Source organism: Balaenoptera borealis (genome assembly GCF_965194805.1).
Source record: "Balaenoptera borealis genome assembly, chromosome: 1".
NCBI lineage: Eukaryota > Metazoa > Chordata > Mammalia > Artiodactyla > Balaenopteridae > Balaenoptera > Balaenoptera borealis.
In genome coordinates, this window is record NC_138860.1 from 90,971,687 (window position 1) to 90,986,771 (window position 15,085).

Consider the following 15,085-nt stretch of genomic DNA (forward strand, 5'->3'; position numbering starts at 1 on the left):
TTAAGCCTTTGCTTCTCCTCAGGCAACTGAAACTAGCAATGCAGCACTACGCATAATAGAGAATCTGTCATTCATTCTCTTCCCTCACCAAACTGTATGGGCACAAATACAGCTTGTCAGTGAGATTCCTAACTGAATTCTGTTCTTCTAGCTTCTCAACACATTATATTTAGTGGGGTCCAAAGAAGCATCCACCATTGGTCTGTGATCCTGTTCTCATTGCTGCTAATGAGGATTTGGTTTTGTACCTCAAGGTGTACCACTTAATCTAGAGAACTGCTCTATTAGCTTTTTATTTTTGAAAATCTGTAGCCACCTATTAATATCCTCTCCTCAGTTACCCAAACCTCTCTCTGACCTTGATTGTTTATGCCAACCTTTCTTCCTATTTTGTTACATGAAGTATCAAGTATCTCCTAATTTTGTTAAAAATGGAGTACATAGTTCTGTTTCTCCTTTTTGTTGCTTTTAGGTGAGTTCTATGGGTTAGGTCCTCCACTTAAGAAATACCACATAGGACTTCCCTGGTGGCGCAGTGGTTAAGAATCCGCCTGCCAATGCAGGGGACATGGGTTCGAGCCCTGGCCCAGGAAGATCCCACATGCCGCAGAGCAACTAAGCCCACGTGCCACAACTACTGAGCCTGCACTCTAGAGCCGGCGTGCTACAACTACTGAGCCCACGTGCCACAACTACTGAAGCCCATGCACCTAGAGCCTGTGCTCCACAACAAGAGATGCCACCACAATGAGAAACCCGTGCACTGCAACGAAGAGTAGCCCCCGCTCGCCACAACTAGAGAAAGCCCACACACAGCAACGAAGACCCAATGCAGCCAAAAATTAAAAAAAAAAAAAAAGAAATACCATAGGTTAGATTATCTGTTTTACAAATTTATCATCTTTTTAATCTCTTTATGTTTTTCCTTGTTTTCACTATGATTATCTCTTGCTTTTATTCCATGTCAGTAATTCAGTTTTCAACTATGTACAAGTTATTTGTTATTTTTCATTTATTTATTTTACAGAAATATATTATGTAAGGTCTCAATTTGTTTCTTTAGCTCTACAATTTTCTTGTATATTACTGTTTTATTTTGGTTTTGAGTTCTAATTTTACTGAATTCAATCTCTATTATAGTATGAATTGCTCACAGAGACCTTTAAAATTTCAAACTGGGTTCTTTATCAGTATTTTACATGCTATTTACTGCCCTGATTTTGCTTCCTGCAGTATGTCTGTATAATTGCCATGCTTTCTCTTTCATCTTGCTCACATTTAACTGGGTCAGCTCTGACCTGAACTTTGGTTTGATAGAGTATAGCTGAATTGTCCTCAAATTCCTTCCTACTGTGTGTGTGCGGGGATATTCTCCCCTTCTGGATACACTTTGAGATTTGGAGTACTAGTGTACTAGTTCATTTCCTGAAGCCTATGTGCTCACGAAGGATGGAAGGTGAGAACCCCTCTGGTGCTGTGGGAATTATATACTGGACACCCTACACACTGGTCTCTCCTGTAAGATTAATAGGGAATACCAGGAATTTGTTGACTTTCTTTCTCTGCCCAGTAAGGATTCAAGATAGGGTGGGAAACAGACTTAAGTATCATAGCAGATATCTTTTGCTTTTTTTCTTTTTTTTTGCCATCACATGTTTATGACATGAGGCTACAGCTTTTCCTTCTTACATTGTTATTGATGAATTTTTGATGGTCTTTATTATTTTCACTGTTATTGTTCATTTAATCAGGAAAGGGAAAATTCTGTCATCTGGCTCCATTTCGCTATCTTTAACTGAAAATTCTTCTCAGTTGATGAAATATTTCATACACAGAAAGGAATATATATAGATTCTACTCACAGCTCGATTTAAGAAATACAACACTACATAACCTTTGCTGTTCTGTTTACTGCTACCCATTCACATACTACTGCCCTTGTCCTAGATATCGTCACAGCTCTGAATTTTATGTTCATCATCCTGATTCTATTAAAATCACTTTTGAATCCCTAAATGATATTTTGTTCAGCTCTGCTTCTTTTAAACTTTATAAAAGTTGTATTATACTCTTTTGATTGATGAATGTGACCATAATTAATTTATTTTCACTGCTGTATTAAATCTTATCATATAAATTGCTAATATAAACAATGTTTTTATGTATGTGATATAAATGTACATACCAAAGAGTGGAATTGCTGGGTTATAGAGTATATGTATTTTCAACTTTATTAGATTTTGTCTTTTAAATTTAAACCTTTAATGCTCCTAGAATTGTTATAATCTACAATGCTACCATTGTTACAACATTTCTACAAATATGTGGGTCTGTTTAAGGGCTATTTATTCTGTTCATCAGTCTTACTTGTCTCTATGCACCAACACTATACTGTTAGTGTTGATAACTGGGTAATACAAACCCACCCAACATGTTTTTCTTCAGGAATATTTTGAATGTTTCCCTTCTATTTAAATGCTAGAAGTGTATAGTCAAGTTCCATTAAAAAAAAAAATAGGCATTGGGGAATTGATTGGCATTGAATTGATGCTATAGATCAATCTGGAGATGACTGAAATTTTTATGATATTGTTTTCCTGTACATGAACATAATACATCTCTCGATTTATTTAGGTCATCTTTAATGTCACTTAATAGTTTTGAACTTTGTTTATCTTTTGTTAGATTTATTTGTGGGAAACTTATACTTTCATCCTACCACATAAGATATGTTTTTATAAATGATACTTTCTTGCCTGCTGTAGCTGGTACAGAGAAATTCTACTGATTTTTAATATTTATATTGACCTTTTATTCAAAATATAAATTAAGCTCTTATTTCTAATAATTTGTATGTAGATTGTCTTAATATTTTAGGTAATCATCTAATCTGTGAACAGTTACTGTTTTCTTTCTTCCTTTTCAATTCTTTACCTTTTTGTTCATTTTGTTTGTCTCATCTTGCCATGCTGACTAGGAACTTCAGCACAATGCTAGAGATAGTAATGGAATTTTAAAAATACTTACTAGTGGTTATATCTTCTCAAATAACAGTAAATATTTTAAATATGTTCTAAATAGAAGGGACATTTCTTTACATAATTTTTAAAAAGGCAAACATTTCCTAAGCATTAATCAAATCTTTGGGGTAGAATCCTAAAGGATTCTTTTATAACAAAGAAAAGAAGGCAAGAAAACTAACCTTTTTGTAGTAAATCGGGTTTCCTGTCAAGTAGCTGAGGTGGACAAACTCCATATGTAGTGTACCAAATTCAGCAAGAATGCTGCTACCTGCAGATGCCCAGCCCCAGTTTCGCCCTACTCCACTGAATGAAAGAAAAGGTAAAAGGAGACAGGATTGGGAAAAAAAATGAAACATTTTTTTGAATGAATACATAAATTTTATATATATCTCTTAGAAATTATTATCTCAAACAATAGATTACTTATACCTAAAATTTTATTATTTTAAAATTATTGTTAACAGAATATCCACATGTTCTAAAAAGCAAAACAATGTAGAAAAGTATACATTAAATATATTTCACCCCATTCTCATCTCTCTTCCCCTTACAGGCCCCAAATATAATCATTCATTAGCTTATGTATAAGTACAGAAATTTCTATGCATATATAAGCAATCCAAATATATATTCTTATTTTCCTCCTTTCTTAAACAAAACATAGCAAAGTATACTTACTGCTCTGTACGTCGGATTTTACTATTAAGATGTACCTCAGTAGGCGTTCCATATCGGTTCATAAACAACTTTCTCATTTTATGTTTTTAATAGATGCACAGAATTCCGTGACATTAATGATTTTCAATTGAAATGTCTCACCCCCAGAGGCATATGAAAATGTGTGAGAGCATTCTGAGATGTTTCAAACCTTGAAGGTACAACTTACAGTTATTGTGCTGGGGCCAAAGATGTAACATGACAGCTATCCTGATAAAGAACTGTCCTGCCTCAAATGCTCATAGTGCCTGTATGAAAACTACTATGTTATATGAATAGACATAACTTATTTAATCAATCCTCTACAGTGGTCCTTTGGCAAATTTCTAATATTTTGCTATTATGAAAACTTTTACACTGAATAATCTTGTGTACATTTCATTTGTGCAGATATATGTCTACGATATCTTCTAACTCTTTTTTCTTTTTTTTCAGCCTGCCTTATAAATTTTTATTGGAAGCCAAACTATATAAATGAAAAAGTGTAGACTCTTTGGATGTTATCTTCTTTCTCAGAAGGTTAAGTTTCCTCTCAAACATAGGTTGAGTATAGGCAGATTACCTTGGTTTTAGGCTTTGTTAAGGGTCGTCTATTTCAGTTTCGCCTCTTCCTCTAGGAACTGGCCCTCTGGGATCTCAGCTGAAAGCCTGGGGTCTTTACCAAGGGCCCTTCACCTTGGCAGCTTTAAACACTAACCTCTGTCTCCCCAGTACCATGTACTTGTTAAACTTTCCCCTTTATATCTACTTGTATACTGGCAATTCAATTTGATATGTTTTATTTATGTGTTGAGAAAACATTAAAATAGATATCAGGGTATATCACTACCTTGCTGAAAGTTCATTAATTTTGGGGGGCTATTTTTATATTGTTTTTGAAATTATGATAGGCAAATGCCAGTAACATATCTTTTTGAAGCCAGACATGAGAATCAAGGAAGAAATATGGATACAGTAACTATGTAGGACAGTCATTCATTTCACAAATATTAAGTGCCTACTATTATCTGGGACATATAGTAGTGAACCTGACATATAACATTCCTGTTCCCATAATAAGTAAGACCATTTTAATAGTGATAATTGTTATAAAGAAATTTAAATAGAGTGATAGAATATGAGTACTAGTGATGGAAAATGAGTTCGAAGACTTTATGTATAATGTTCAAAGAGTTTCTAAAATGACACAATTTAAACTGAGACCTGAATGATGAGAAGGAGCTGGTGATGAACAGATACGGAAGAAGAGAATTCCCAGCAGAGGAAATAGCAAACACAATGGCCCTGAGGAAAAAGTTGGCTAGTGTGGCTGGAGCTCAGGAAGGGGAAGTGAATGATACAGAACGAGGTTAGAGAGCTAGGTAAAATCCAGACTGTGCAGAAATTCTGTAGGCTATGGTGACATTTAAAGTTTTTTTATTTTAAGTATGATGGAACATCATGGAGAATTTTAAGGAATGTAACATAATATTTAAAGAATAAAGCATACCATTTAGAAAGATTACCTAGGCGTCAGCATGGCGAATGGATTATAGCAAAGTCAAGTATAAACACAAAATCCCATTTCCATGTAAAAACTTCTGTCCCAAAGTCCCAAATGAAAGTTTCATTCATAGTGCATTTAAAAATACTAAATTCTAAACAAGGTTTTTTACTTTTTATTTTACAGACAGCCTCACAGGGCCCTCCACCTTGGCAGGCTTAAACACTAACCTCTGTCTCGCCAGTACCATGTAGCTGTTAAATTAGCTTCCAAATGTTGTTATCTAGTTTTTTTGAGTCCCTGTGCATGGGCAGGTATAGAATCAGCCAACAATTTGAGGAAAATTTGTACATAAATTTTGGGGCTTTTCCTCTGCAATTCCTTCCTGTCTTGAGATACTTGTCCCTCGTATCTCAGCCATTCTGGCAGCTCCAAGACCTGACCATAGTCTTCTTTGCCCTAAATGACCACTACTTTAGGCTTGGCTTCAATTGCCCTGCCCCATAATTTAGAATATGCCCTCGGGGGTAAAGCCAGTGTTTCTATGGAGATGACCTTCTCTTAGGATCACAGCCCCTTGGGTCCTCCCTTAGTTAGTTGCTCTCTAATCCCTTCAAACCATCTTGCTGACCTTTTTATGATTGTGGGAGAGTTAACCTGATACAAGCTATTCCATGGCTGGAACTGGAAGTCTAGATTAATTATTCAAGTAGCAGAGTTCACAGGTTATTCCTACTAGAACTCTAAACCATTCTCTAAGGTCTCTTCTACTTTTAGGAGGAAGTAAAAAATATAAATCTTTCTCTCACTGAAGGACTGATGTTATTGGTTTTAGATCTTTTAGCACTAGCTGATTTTTTAAACTCTGTATCACCTAGATAAATACTAAATTAGGTAAGTCAAATGACAAGTATGGAATAATTATGAGCTTTTCTAGACACAAGAACCATATCTTAGAATTACCACTAAAGTGTAAGCAGAATAGAGTAATACATGATTTGGTAGAGGAGTTGAAATAGATGTAGAAGATAAGGATAATAATCTTAACTACTGATGTAGCACATAGGCTCCTAGTCCTGCCATTAATTAACTGTAGGACCTTGAGCAAGATATTTGCCTTCTCTGACCCAGGAATCCCACTCCTGGGCATATACCTAGAGAAAACCATAATTCCAAAAGATACATGCACCCCAGTGTTCACTGCAGCACTATTTACAATAGCCAGGACATGGGAGCAACCTAAATGTCCATCAACAGAGGAATGGATAAAGAAGATGTGGTACATATATACAATGGAATATTACTCAGCCTTAAAAAGGAACGAAATTGTGCCATTGGCAAAGACATGGATAGACCTAGAGACTGTCATACAGAGTGAAGTAAGTCAGAAAGAGAAAAACAAATATCATATATTAATGCACATACGTGGAATTGAGAAAAATGAACCTGTTTGCAAAGAAGAAACAGAGACACAGATGTAGAGAACAAATGTATGGACACCAAGTGGGGGAGGGTGAGATGAACTGGGAGATTGGGATTAACGTCTGTACACTACTATGTATGAAGTAGATGGCTGGTGAGTACCTACTGTATAGCACAGGGGAAGAAAAAAAAAGAAGGTACCATGTTTGCAGGACATATATTAAGTTAACCTTAAAAATGCATTCCAATATACATTAGGTGCAGACAAATACTGTTTGATTCCGCTTATATGAGGTACCTAGAATAGTCAAATTCATAGAGTCAGAAAGTACACTGGTAGATGCCAGGGGCTGAGGGGTGGGGGTGGGGCGGGGAGGGCAAATGGGGAGTTAGTGTTTAAGGGGGACAGAGTTTCAGTTTAGGAAGGTGAAAAATTCGGGAGATGGATGATGGTGAGAGTTGTAGAACAATGTGAATGTACTTAGTGCCACTGAACTATACAGTTAAATATGGTTAAAATAGTTATGTTTTTTATTATGTGACTTTTACCACAATAAAAGAAAAAAAAGATATTTGCTTTCTGTGAGACTCAGTTTCCTTACCTATAATGTGAGAGTTCATGATACCTAGCTCACATGGTTGTTAGGAAATTAAATGACATTTAAGATTGTGAAAACACCTCACAAAGAGCCTAGTAAGAATAGTATCTAATGAGTTTTTGAATAATTTTATTCTAAGTTATTTTAACAGTTTATCTAGAGAAAAAATTTCCTCAATCTGATAAAGGCAATTGATTAAAAAATCTACAGCCAACATCATATTTGATGATTTTTTTTTAAAAAAAGCAGTATTATAAAAACATTTTATGGAAATCCAGAAGACTATAAAATATAGGTGAAGACAATCTTTTTAACCAAGATTGAAAACCCTGAAGTTATAAAAGATATATTTGTATATATAAACATTTAAAACTTAGGAATGAAAAATTATTACAAATAAAGACAACAAACAAGTAGTAGAACAGGGAAAAAGGAAATAATTCTATAATCTACAAGGCTCTTGTATAAACTAACTAGAAAAGACAAACAATCCAATCAACACTAGGAACAGACAATTCACAAAAAACAAATCTAGATGTTCAACAAATTTATGAAAAGATGCTCAAATTCACTAAGCAGAAAATACAAATGAAAATAACAATAGTAACACTTTATAGCCATCAATCTCTTGAAAATCAAACAGAACATATACTTGTAGACATTTTGGTACTCTCACACATTGTTGATGGAAATATGATGACCTACAGCCTTTTGGAAAACATCTGGGGAGTAACTACTAAATTTAAAAATACATATATGCTTTGATCCAGAAATTCCACACTTGGGAATCTATCCCACAAAGAAAAAAGAGACATATGCCCTTTGATACAGCAATCATATTCCTAAGAATCATTTTCAGAGAAAATTCCCCACTAAACAAGGACACATATAACAGGATGCTATTGTAACAGTGTTTATGGTAGCAAAATAATGGAAATAAACAAATACCACTGATGTGGAATGATTAAACAAATTACGGTATAACCTATGTATTATAATATATCCTATATTCCACTATGTAGTCATCACAAAGATTGATTTAAAGTTCTGTGGCATAACCTGGAAGAGTATTTCCATGAGATTTTGTTGAGTGAGAAAAATAAGAAGTAGAAAAGCAAGTATCCAAACAAACCATAAAAAATTTTAAAAGCTCCACCAGTATCTATGTGTGTGCTTCTGTACGCTATATAGCATATTGTAGGAGATAAATAATGTTAGATTATTAACATGAGTTGGCTTTCAGACAGCAAGACTGGAAGAAAGTCTGTTTGTGAGACACATGTAGAACTCAATCAAAAACAAAAACAAAAACCTTTAAAAAAATTGGTAAATAATTACATCTGTGATCTATAAACCCAAGTAAAATATGCACGTGTATGAATATATACAAAGAAACAACATGAAAATTAAACTTATGTTCAAGACATGGTCCTTGAAAACCCTTCTATTTTCATCTCAATCTAAGTTTGAAGTTCTGCAATGCTGGATTTTTCAGTTATTTTCTATATAGACAAATAATAATAATAATAATATCCTGTAGTCTTTCTTCATCTCAGACTTAAACTGTAAGCTAATTAAGTTAAAATTCTTATTATCTAAGAAAGTTATAAGATATGACTCTGACAATGCTACTGAAGGAAACATCAGAAAATCTATCATGAAACTAAGGACAGAGAACAGGTATGTGACCATAACCTTTTGTGGAGGTTGGTCTGGAAATCTAGCTAGCTTTTCCCTCACAAACAGGGAGTTTACATTATATATATTGCATGACATCAAAGAATAGTAAAGTTAGATGTCATGTTCAGTATTAAATACTGATTTCTCAGTGAAAATTAAAACTTTATAAAGTTCTCCATTAGAAAGAAATGACTAAAATAGATTAGTTTTCCCAAATAAAGCTGTCACAGAATCATGCCTCACTTTGAACTTCAACGGTGTAAATACCATAAAAAGGACCCTATAGTCAACGTCAGGAATTATGTCTTCCCTTATCATCAGTAAGACGTTCAGCAACAGGAAGCCCTGATTTTAAGGTATACTGTGTTCCATTTTGACTTAGAAAAAGATCAACACGTCGTGTACATAAAACAAAAGAGGGAAAGCACTTTGAATCCATTACAGCACTAAATGGAAATGAATAAGCAAATCATAAAGAAACAACTATTTTGTAAGAGACAGAAATCTAGACTCAGAGAAACAAGCAGTAGAAACTGGAATACAGTTACGGCAAGCGAACTGTTTCAAAGTAAAGAACATATTTTAAAAATCAGACAGTGTTTTAAAGAAATATGCTTCTGTACATATGAAGAGAAAAACAGTTTAAGTCTTAAAAAGTATGGTGGGGGCTGATCATTAGAAATTTCTAATACCTTTTTAAAGGGTCAAAAAATCAGTTAATCTAATTTATTTAGAACAGGAATAACCACATAAAAATAGAATCTACCTTTTCAGATTCACCATTGCCCAAGGAATCCCCGTAGGTGTGTTAAAGGCAGGAAGGAGTTTCTCAGCCAACTGGACTGCTTTAATCTTGAATATCTGAGATAAAAACATGAACATTCATAAATTATGAAATTACTGATGTCAATAATATTTCCTGGTCTCTTATAGGATGCACACCACAATGTACTGGATAAATGAAAGTACGAGGGGAAAAAATGGCATCTCTTTTGGTACCACAGAGCATACAGCAATCAGAGAGAATGGTTGTAAAGTGGATGGATACTGAGGAAAAAGCTACCCAACGTGAAATGGCCAGAAACTGCAATTAATTGAAAGGGAAGGACATGGTTTTGGTGTTGATATTATCTGTATTCTCAACTGGCAAAAAAATCTGAGAGAAAACACTAGGCTGTGAAATCTTCATCCATGGTATACAAGCTTAGTACAAATATTAAAACAAAAGAAAGAGATGCGACCCAATTTGGATAAATGCCCTTGAATTACTATAAGCTTGTTAATATCTCAACATTCTCCAACAAGGTTCAGCCACATTTATTAAAAGAAAAGAAAATGTTTATGTTCACATTCCAAGTTGATTTTATGAGTTATAAATGCTTCACCCCTTGGTCCCAGCTGCTGCTTTTTTTGGTACATAAAACAATAAATTGCCTAAATATCAATGGCTCTCAAACTTTCAAAACCATGTACTATTACCAAGACATATATAGTAAGATTTCTAATATTCTTAGCATATACCAACAGATTTGTGTACCTCATTTTGTAGACTACTGACTTATAGAAGAGACTCAAAACTGAGATTAGGTCATAATATCCTACTAGGAAAAGTGGCGTGTTCTTCTATATGCCCCAAATCTATCCTCTCTCAAATTAATTTCAAATTCGTTGGACATTTAAGGTTCCATCTTTTCATTGCAGTCAAGTACTTTTGTTAAAATATTATTAGATTTTTCAAATAAGTCAGTAGTTGAAAGCCAGGACTAGATCAAAGTTCTAAGTTGACGTTATATTAACAAAGCATACCAACATTATTGGGGGGATAAATTAGAGAGGAGTATGTGCAAGTAGACAAAGCAATATGATGTTCAGATGTTTTGCAAGGTTCCTTAAATAAGGAAAAACTCAGCAGAACTTTTAATTAGCTATTCTCATATATCTACAATTTACCATTTCCTTGAATACTTACTTTAACACAAAAATACCCGTGAAAAATGTAACAATTTAAGGTAAAAGTTTTAATAATTTTCTCATATTCATCCCATGAATTCAGAAAAGCAAATGGAAAACTCAGTTCTCTCTGTATTAACATTTATATGTTAGTAAAGAGAAATTACATTATACAGTAAAGAGTATTGCTTCTTTACCTCATGCTTCACCATGAGGACAAAGGGACTAAGTTCTTATCTAAGAACTAATATTAATGCTGTGTATTTGTTAATCACATATTTTTGTATCACATCTTTTACATATAAAACTAATATTGAAAATGGTAAATTAACTTATAAACATAAGCTTTTTCTAAATAGAAAGCATTCTCATTTCACTTCCAGAAGTAATTAGCGACACATTTTCTAATTTTCAACTTCCTATGTCAGTTAACATATATAGTAACCAATTATAGTACACGACCCAAAAAGAAAACACCACCCTCATGTCATTGAGAAAAAATTCCTTATGTAGAATTCTTAATTTATTCAGGAATATACAAAATCTTTAATGATAAATATACCACAGCCTTACACTCCTTATTTGCAGAAACATAGTTTGGCAGACAACAGCAGTAGCTAATTTAAAACAAATTAGTTAGTATGCAATGCAGGCAAATAATATAAAATCCAAAAAGTATCAAAGTAAACCATAAGTCCCTTTTCCAGTCCTATCCCTTGACCACACAGTTCCTTCCATTGATACAATGCAAATAGCTATCAATTTCTCAAATATCTAGTAAATATTTTGTGCTAAATCAGTTCTATTGTATACATAGCTCCTAGCATGTCACATCAAATCCTCATTTTCCATTTCTCAGAAATAGAAATTCTATTACAGTTTATATACACATCTTTGTCTTTCTGTCTTTCAAACACAGAATATCATATACTCTATGCTCAATTTGCTTCTTTCATTTATTGTACCTTGGAGATCTTTCCAAATCATTCCACATCCTTCTCTTTAGTGGCTGCAGAATTTCCCCTGTATAGATCATACTGTAATTTATTTAGTCAGTCTCCTATTGCTAGACATATGTTTCCAAACTATGTGACTCTGTATGATAAATTCCAAGAGTGGAATTACTAAATCTATGGGTACATTTATTTGTAATTTTAATAGTTAATGCCAATTTGTTCTCTACACATTTCACAAATTTATATTTCTACCAGAATTTATGACCAGCTGTTTCCCTGTATTTTTGTTAATATAAAAGTTGTCAAACTTTTGATTGCTGCTAATCTGATAATTGAAAAAGGATACTCCATTGTCATTTTCATTTTTTTTATTATGAATGTGGTAGATACTCAACACTCACTCAAATCTTTCAAGCATACCTTCATACATTGCAGAGGATGGATAACTATATATAACATTTCCCAGACTCCACACCAGCTAAAGTTCGAGACAAGGCCTAGGCATTGCTGAGTATACATAAATATGCAATATTTGGAAGGAAGAAGTAAATGATCTGAAGCAGTGATCTTTCAAGCACAGTGGTGACAGTGTCTGATTCTTCTGTGGTAGCTCTGACAGAAGTTCCAGTGACTGGTGCCTAGCTTCAAAGATAACATGTGGGCAACAGAGGGAATGGAGCTGGATCATACCATGAAAGCCACATAGTATGCTTGAGCATTTCTCCTGCCTGCATGTTTCCAAGCTATATAACAAAAATATCTGATTTCATGGCCCTCCCAAAGGTTCTGTTAGCTGGTCAGTACCCTCTAATAAATCACTAGATAAAACAGATTGTTTTCTGCAACTAGGACTCTTGACTAATAAGATGATGAAAGTGAATCAATTATTTACATGTTTAAGAGCTTCAACAACACTTAAATGAAGACTTCCAAAACATTTATTTATAGAAAAAAAACTTTTATGTATTCATTGTCCATGATGTAAAATCTCCCAGTTATTTTTACCAGAACAAACTGTAAGTAATGGAACTATGCTAAAACTGGTCCTAGGTTTAGAAAAATTAGGACGAGAAGAATTACCTAGGTCTGGAAGAATTGGAAGAAATGGGATTAAACAGGTAAAATGTGGCAAGACTATGAAGAGCTTTACAACATAAGCAATGAAACTTAGGGTAACACAACAGATAACACAGAAGCACTGTAGATTCTTGAGGAGGTAAGTGATATTAGAATCCATGTACACTTTTAGTTGTTCTTTTTTAATTGGAGTATTTACTAAAGTAATAATCTGTTTTCAACCTAGTAGAGTTAGAACGTAAAATAGAAGTCAAGAGTTCATAACACTCAAATGACTTCCCATCTCATTCAGAGTAAAAGCCACAGCTCTTTAAAAGGCTACAAAACATTTTTTTTCCAAATAAATCTATTACTTCTGTGGCCTCACTCCCTTTCTCCCTGCTCCAGTAACCTTCTTCAGCCCCACTAACCTCTTTTGTCATTCTCTGAGAATGCCAGTAATGCTTTTTCTTCACTAACTTTAACCTTCATTTGCTGTTCCTTTCAACTAAATGCTCTTATAAACGAAACCCTCAAGGCTCTCTCTTATCTCCTGCAGCTCTTTACACAAATGTTATCTTCACATGCACTCCCTGATCATCCTATTTGAAATTAAAAACCCCTTAACCCCTTCCATGCTTTATTTTTCTCCTGAGCACTTATCACTAACAGTGTATATATGTGTATGTAAGTGTGTGTATACACACACTCTCTCTCCCATATATACCTTGTTTATTGCCTTTTACCCTCACAGCAGAATGTAAGCCATGGTTGAACAGGAATTTTTTTCTTGTATTCACTGCTGTATTCTTAGTACCTAAAAGAGTGCCTAGTGTATTCAAGATGCTCAACTAGTGTTGAATGAATTAATTTAAGAAGCCAAAGTGTACAGAGATTTAAAGTAAACAAGTAAATTATCTTCTCTCGCCTCCATACCAACCCCATCTCCCTGAGATATTCAATGTTAACATATAAAAGTTTTAAGGACTCTTTACAATATTCTACAAAAATGTTGGGTTGATGATGACGATGATGATAATGGCAAGCATATATATTAATCCATTTGATCCCCACAACAACCCAATGCGGTAGGTATTATTGTTACTCCCATTTTACAGGGTTGAAACTGAGGTATAAAACAGAGAAGTTAACTTGCCCAAGGTCATACAGTGGTAAGTCTGAATTTAAACCCAGGCAGTGCAGCTCAAGTTCATGTACTTGCTTTACTATTTCACTATATTAGATATAAATACAGATATAGACATATTTTATACTGTGCATTATTTAATCATAATTTTATCGACAATAATTCTTTAAAATGTTTTATTAATTTATTGCACAACTCTGTCCTCCCTCTTGAAGATCATTTGGCTAATATAAAATTCTGCACTGGCAGTTATTTTATCTCAGCAGTATAAAGATATTATTCCAATGTCTTCTGGCATCTATTGCTGTGGAGAACTCTGCTGTTAGCTGTCATTCTTTTGTAAGTAATCAGCCCTTTTTCTTTGGTAGCTTTTAGTATTTCCTCCTTATTCTTGATATTTTTTCAAATATTGATTCTCTATCATTTATTCCATTAAACTCATCTGAGACTCCTAATAAACATTAATATTTCTCAATCTATTTTATATCTCTCAACTCTTCTTCTTATTCTCCCTTTGGCTCTCTATACTGCATTCTAGATGAATTTTCATTATCACCATGAACAGGGGCACCCTTAAAGGCTAGACAGGTGTTCCTTAGGACCAAGTGAGGGATACTACAAAACTGCTGGTTAACACAGAGGTAGAAACACATCTCCCACTCATAATGAGCCTGCAAACAATATTTCATAACTCATGATGAAATCTAAGATTTTATTCTACTTGCTAACAAGTTAGCCTGCCACAGTTTCATGAATATTGGCAGAAGACAGAAGACTACTGTGTCAGAGATAAAAAGACTACATTATTCATGGCAAAGTAGCAGCCAAAGCTTCAAGTTTACTTCCATTGGTTGTACACGTCCCACCCTTACCCCCATCTAAGTCGCAGAGAGATGACCCAAAGGGCCCATGATGGATTCCTGCACATACAGTGGGCTGCCTTACAGAAGAACACTGAGTTTGGAGAATCTCTTTTATACTAAGTGAAAGCAAGCCTATTTGTCCAGGGTAAGACATTAATTCAACCCTGCAAGCATAAGCCTGATGACCCG

General features: G+C 34.2%; 1 protein-coding gene and 1 long non-coding RNA gene across 5 annotated transcripts in view; both read right to left on the reverse strand.

Annotated features, from left to right (window-relative positions):
* Positions 1 to 15,085, reverse strand: part of MAN1A2 (mannosidase alpha class 1A member 2) — a 172,907-nt gene that overhangs the window by 59,873 nt on the left and 97,949 nt on the right. For all 4 annotated transcript variants that reach the window (XM_082369254.1, XM_082369255.1, XM_082369253.1 and 1 more), the window contains 2 exons: positions 9,691 to 9,785; positions 3,203 to 3,326 (listed from right to left, as the gene is read on the reverse strand). In XM_082369254.1, the coding sequence (XP_082225380.1) occupies positions 3,203 to 3,326; positions 9,691 to 9,785 (219 nt within the window). The remainder of the gene's footprint in view (positions 1 to 3,202; positions 3,327 to 9,690; positions 9,786 to 15,085) is intronic.
* LOC309617565 lies at positions 4,182 to 9,680 on the reverse strand. The gene is made up of 2 exons (XR_014238045.1): positions 4,666 to 9,680; positions 4,182 to 4,598 (listed from the first exon to the last, which is right to left on the reverse strand). It is a non-coding gene; the product is annotated as an uncharacterized lncRNA (long non-coding RNA).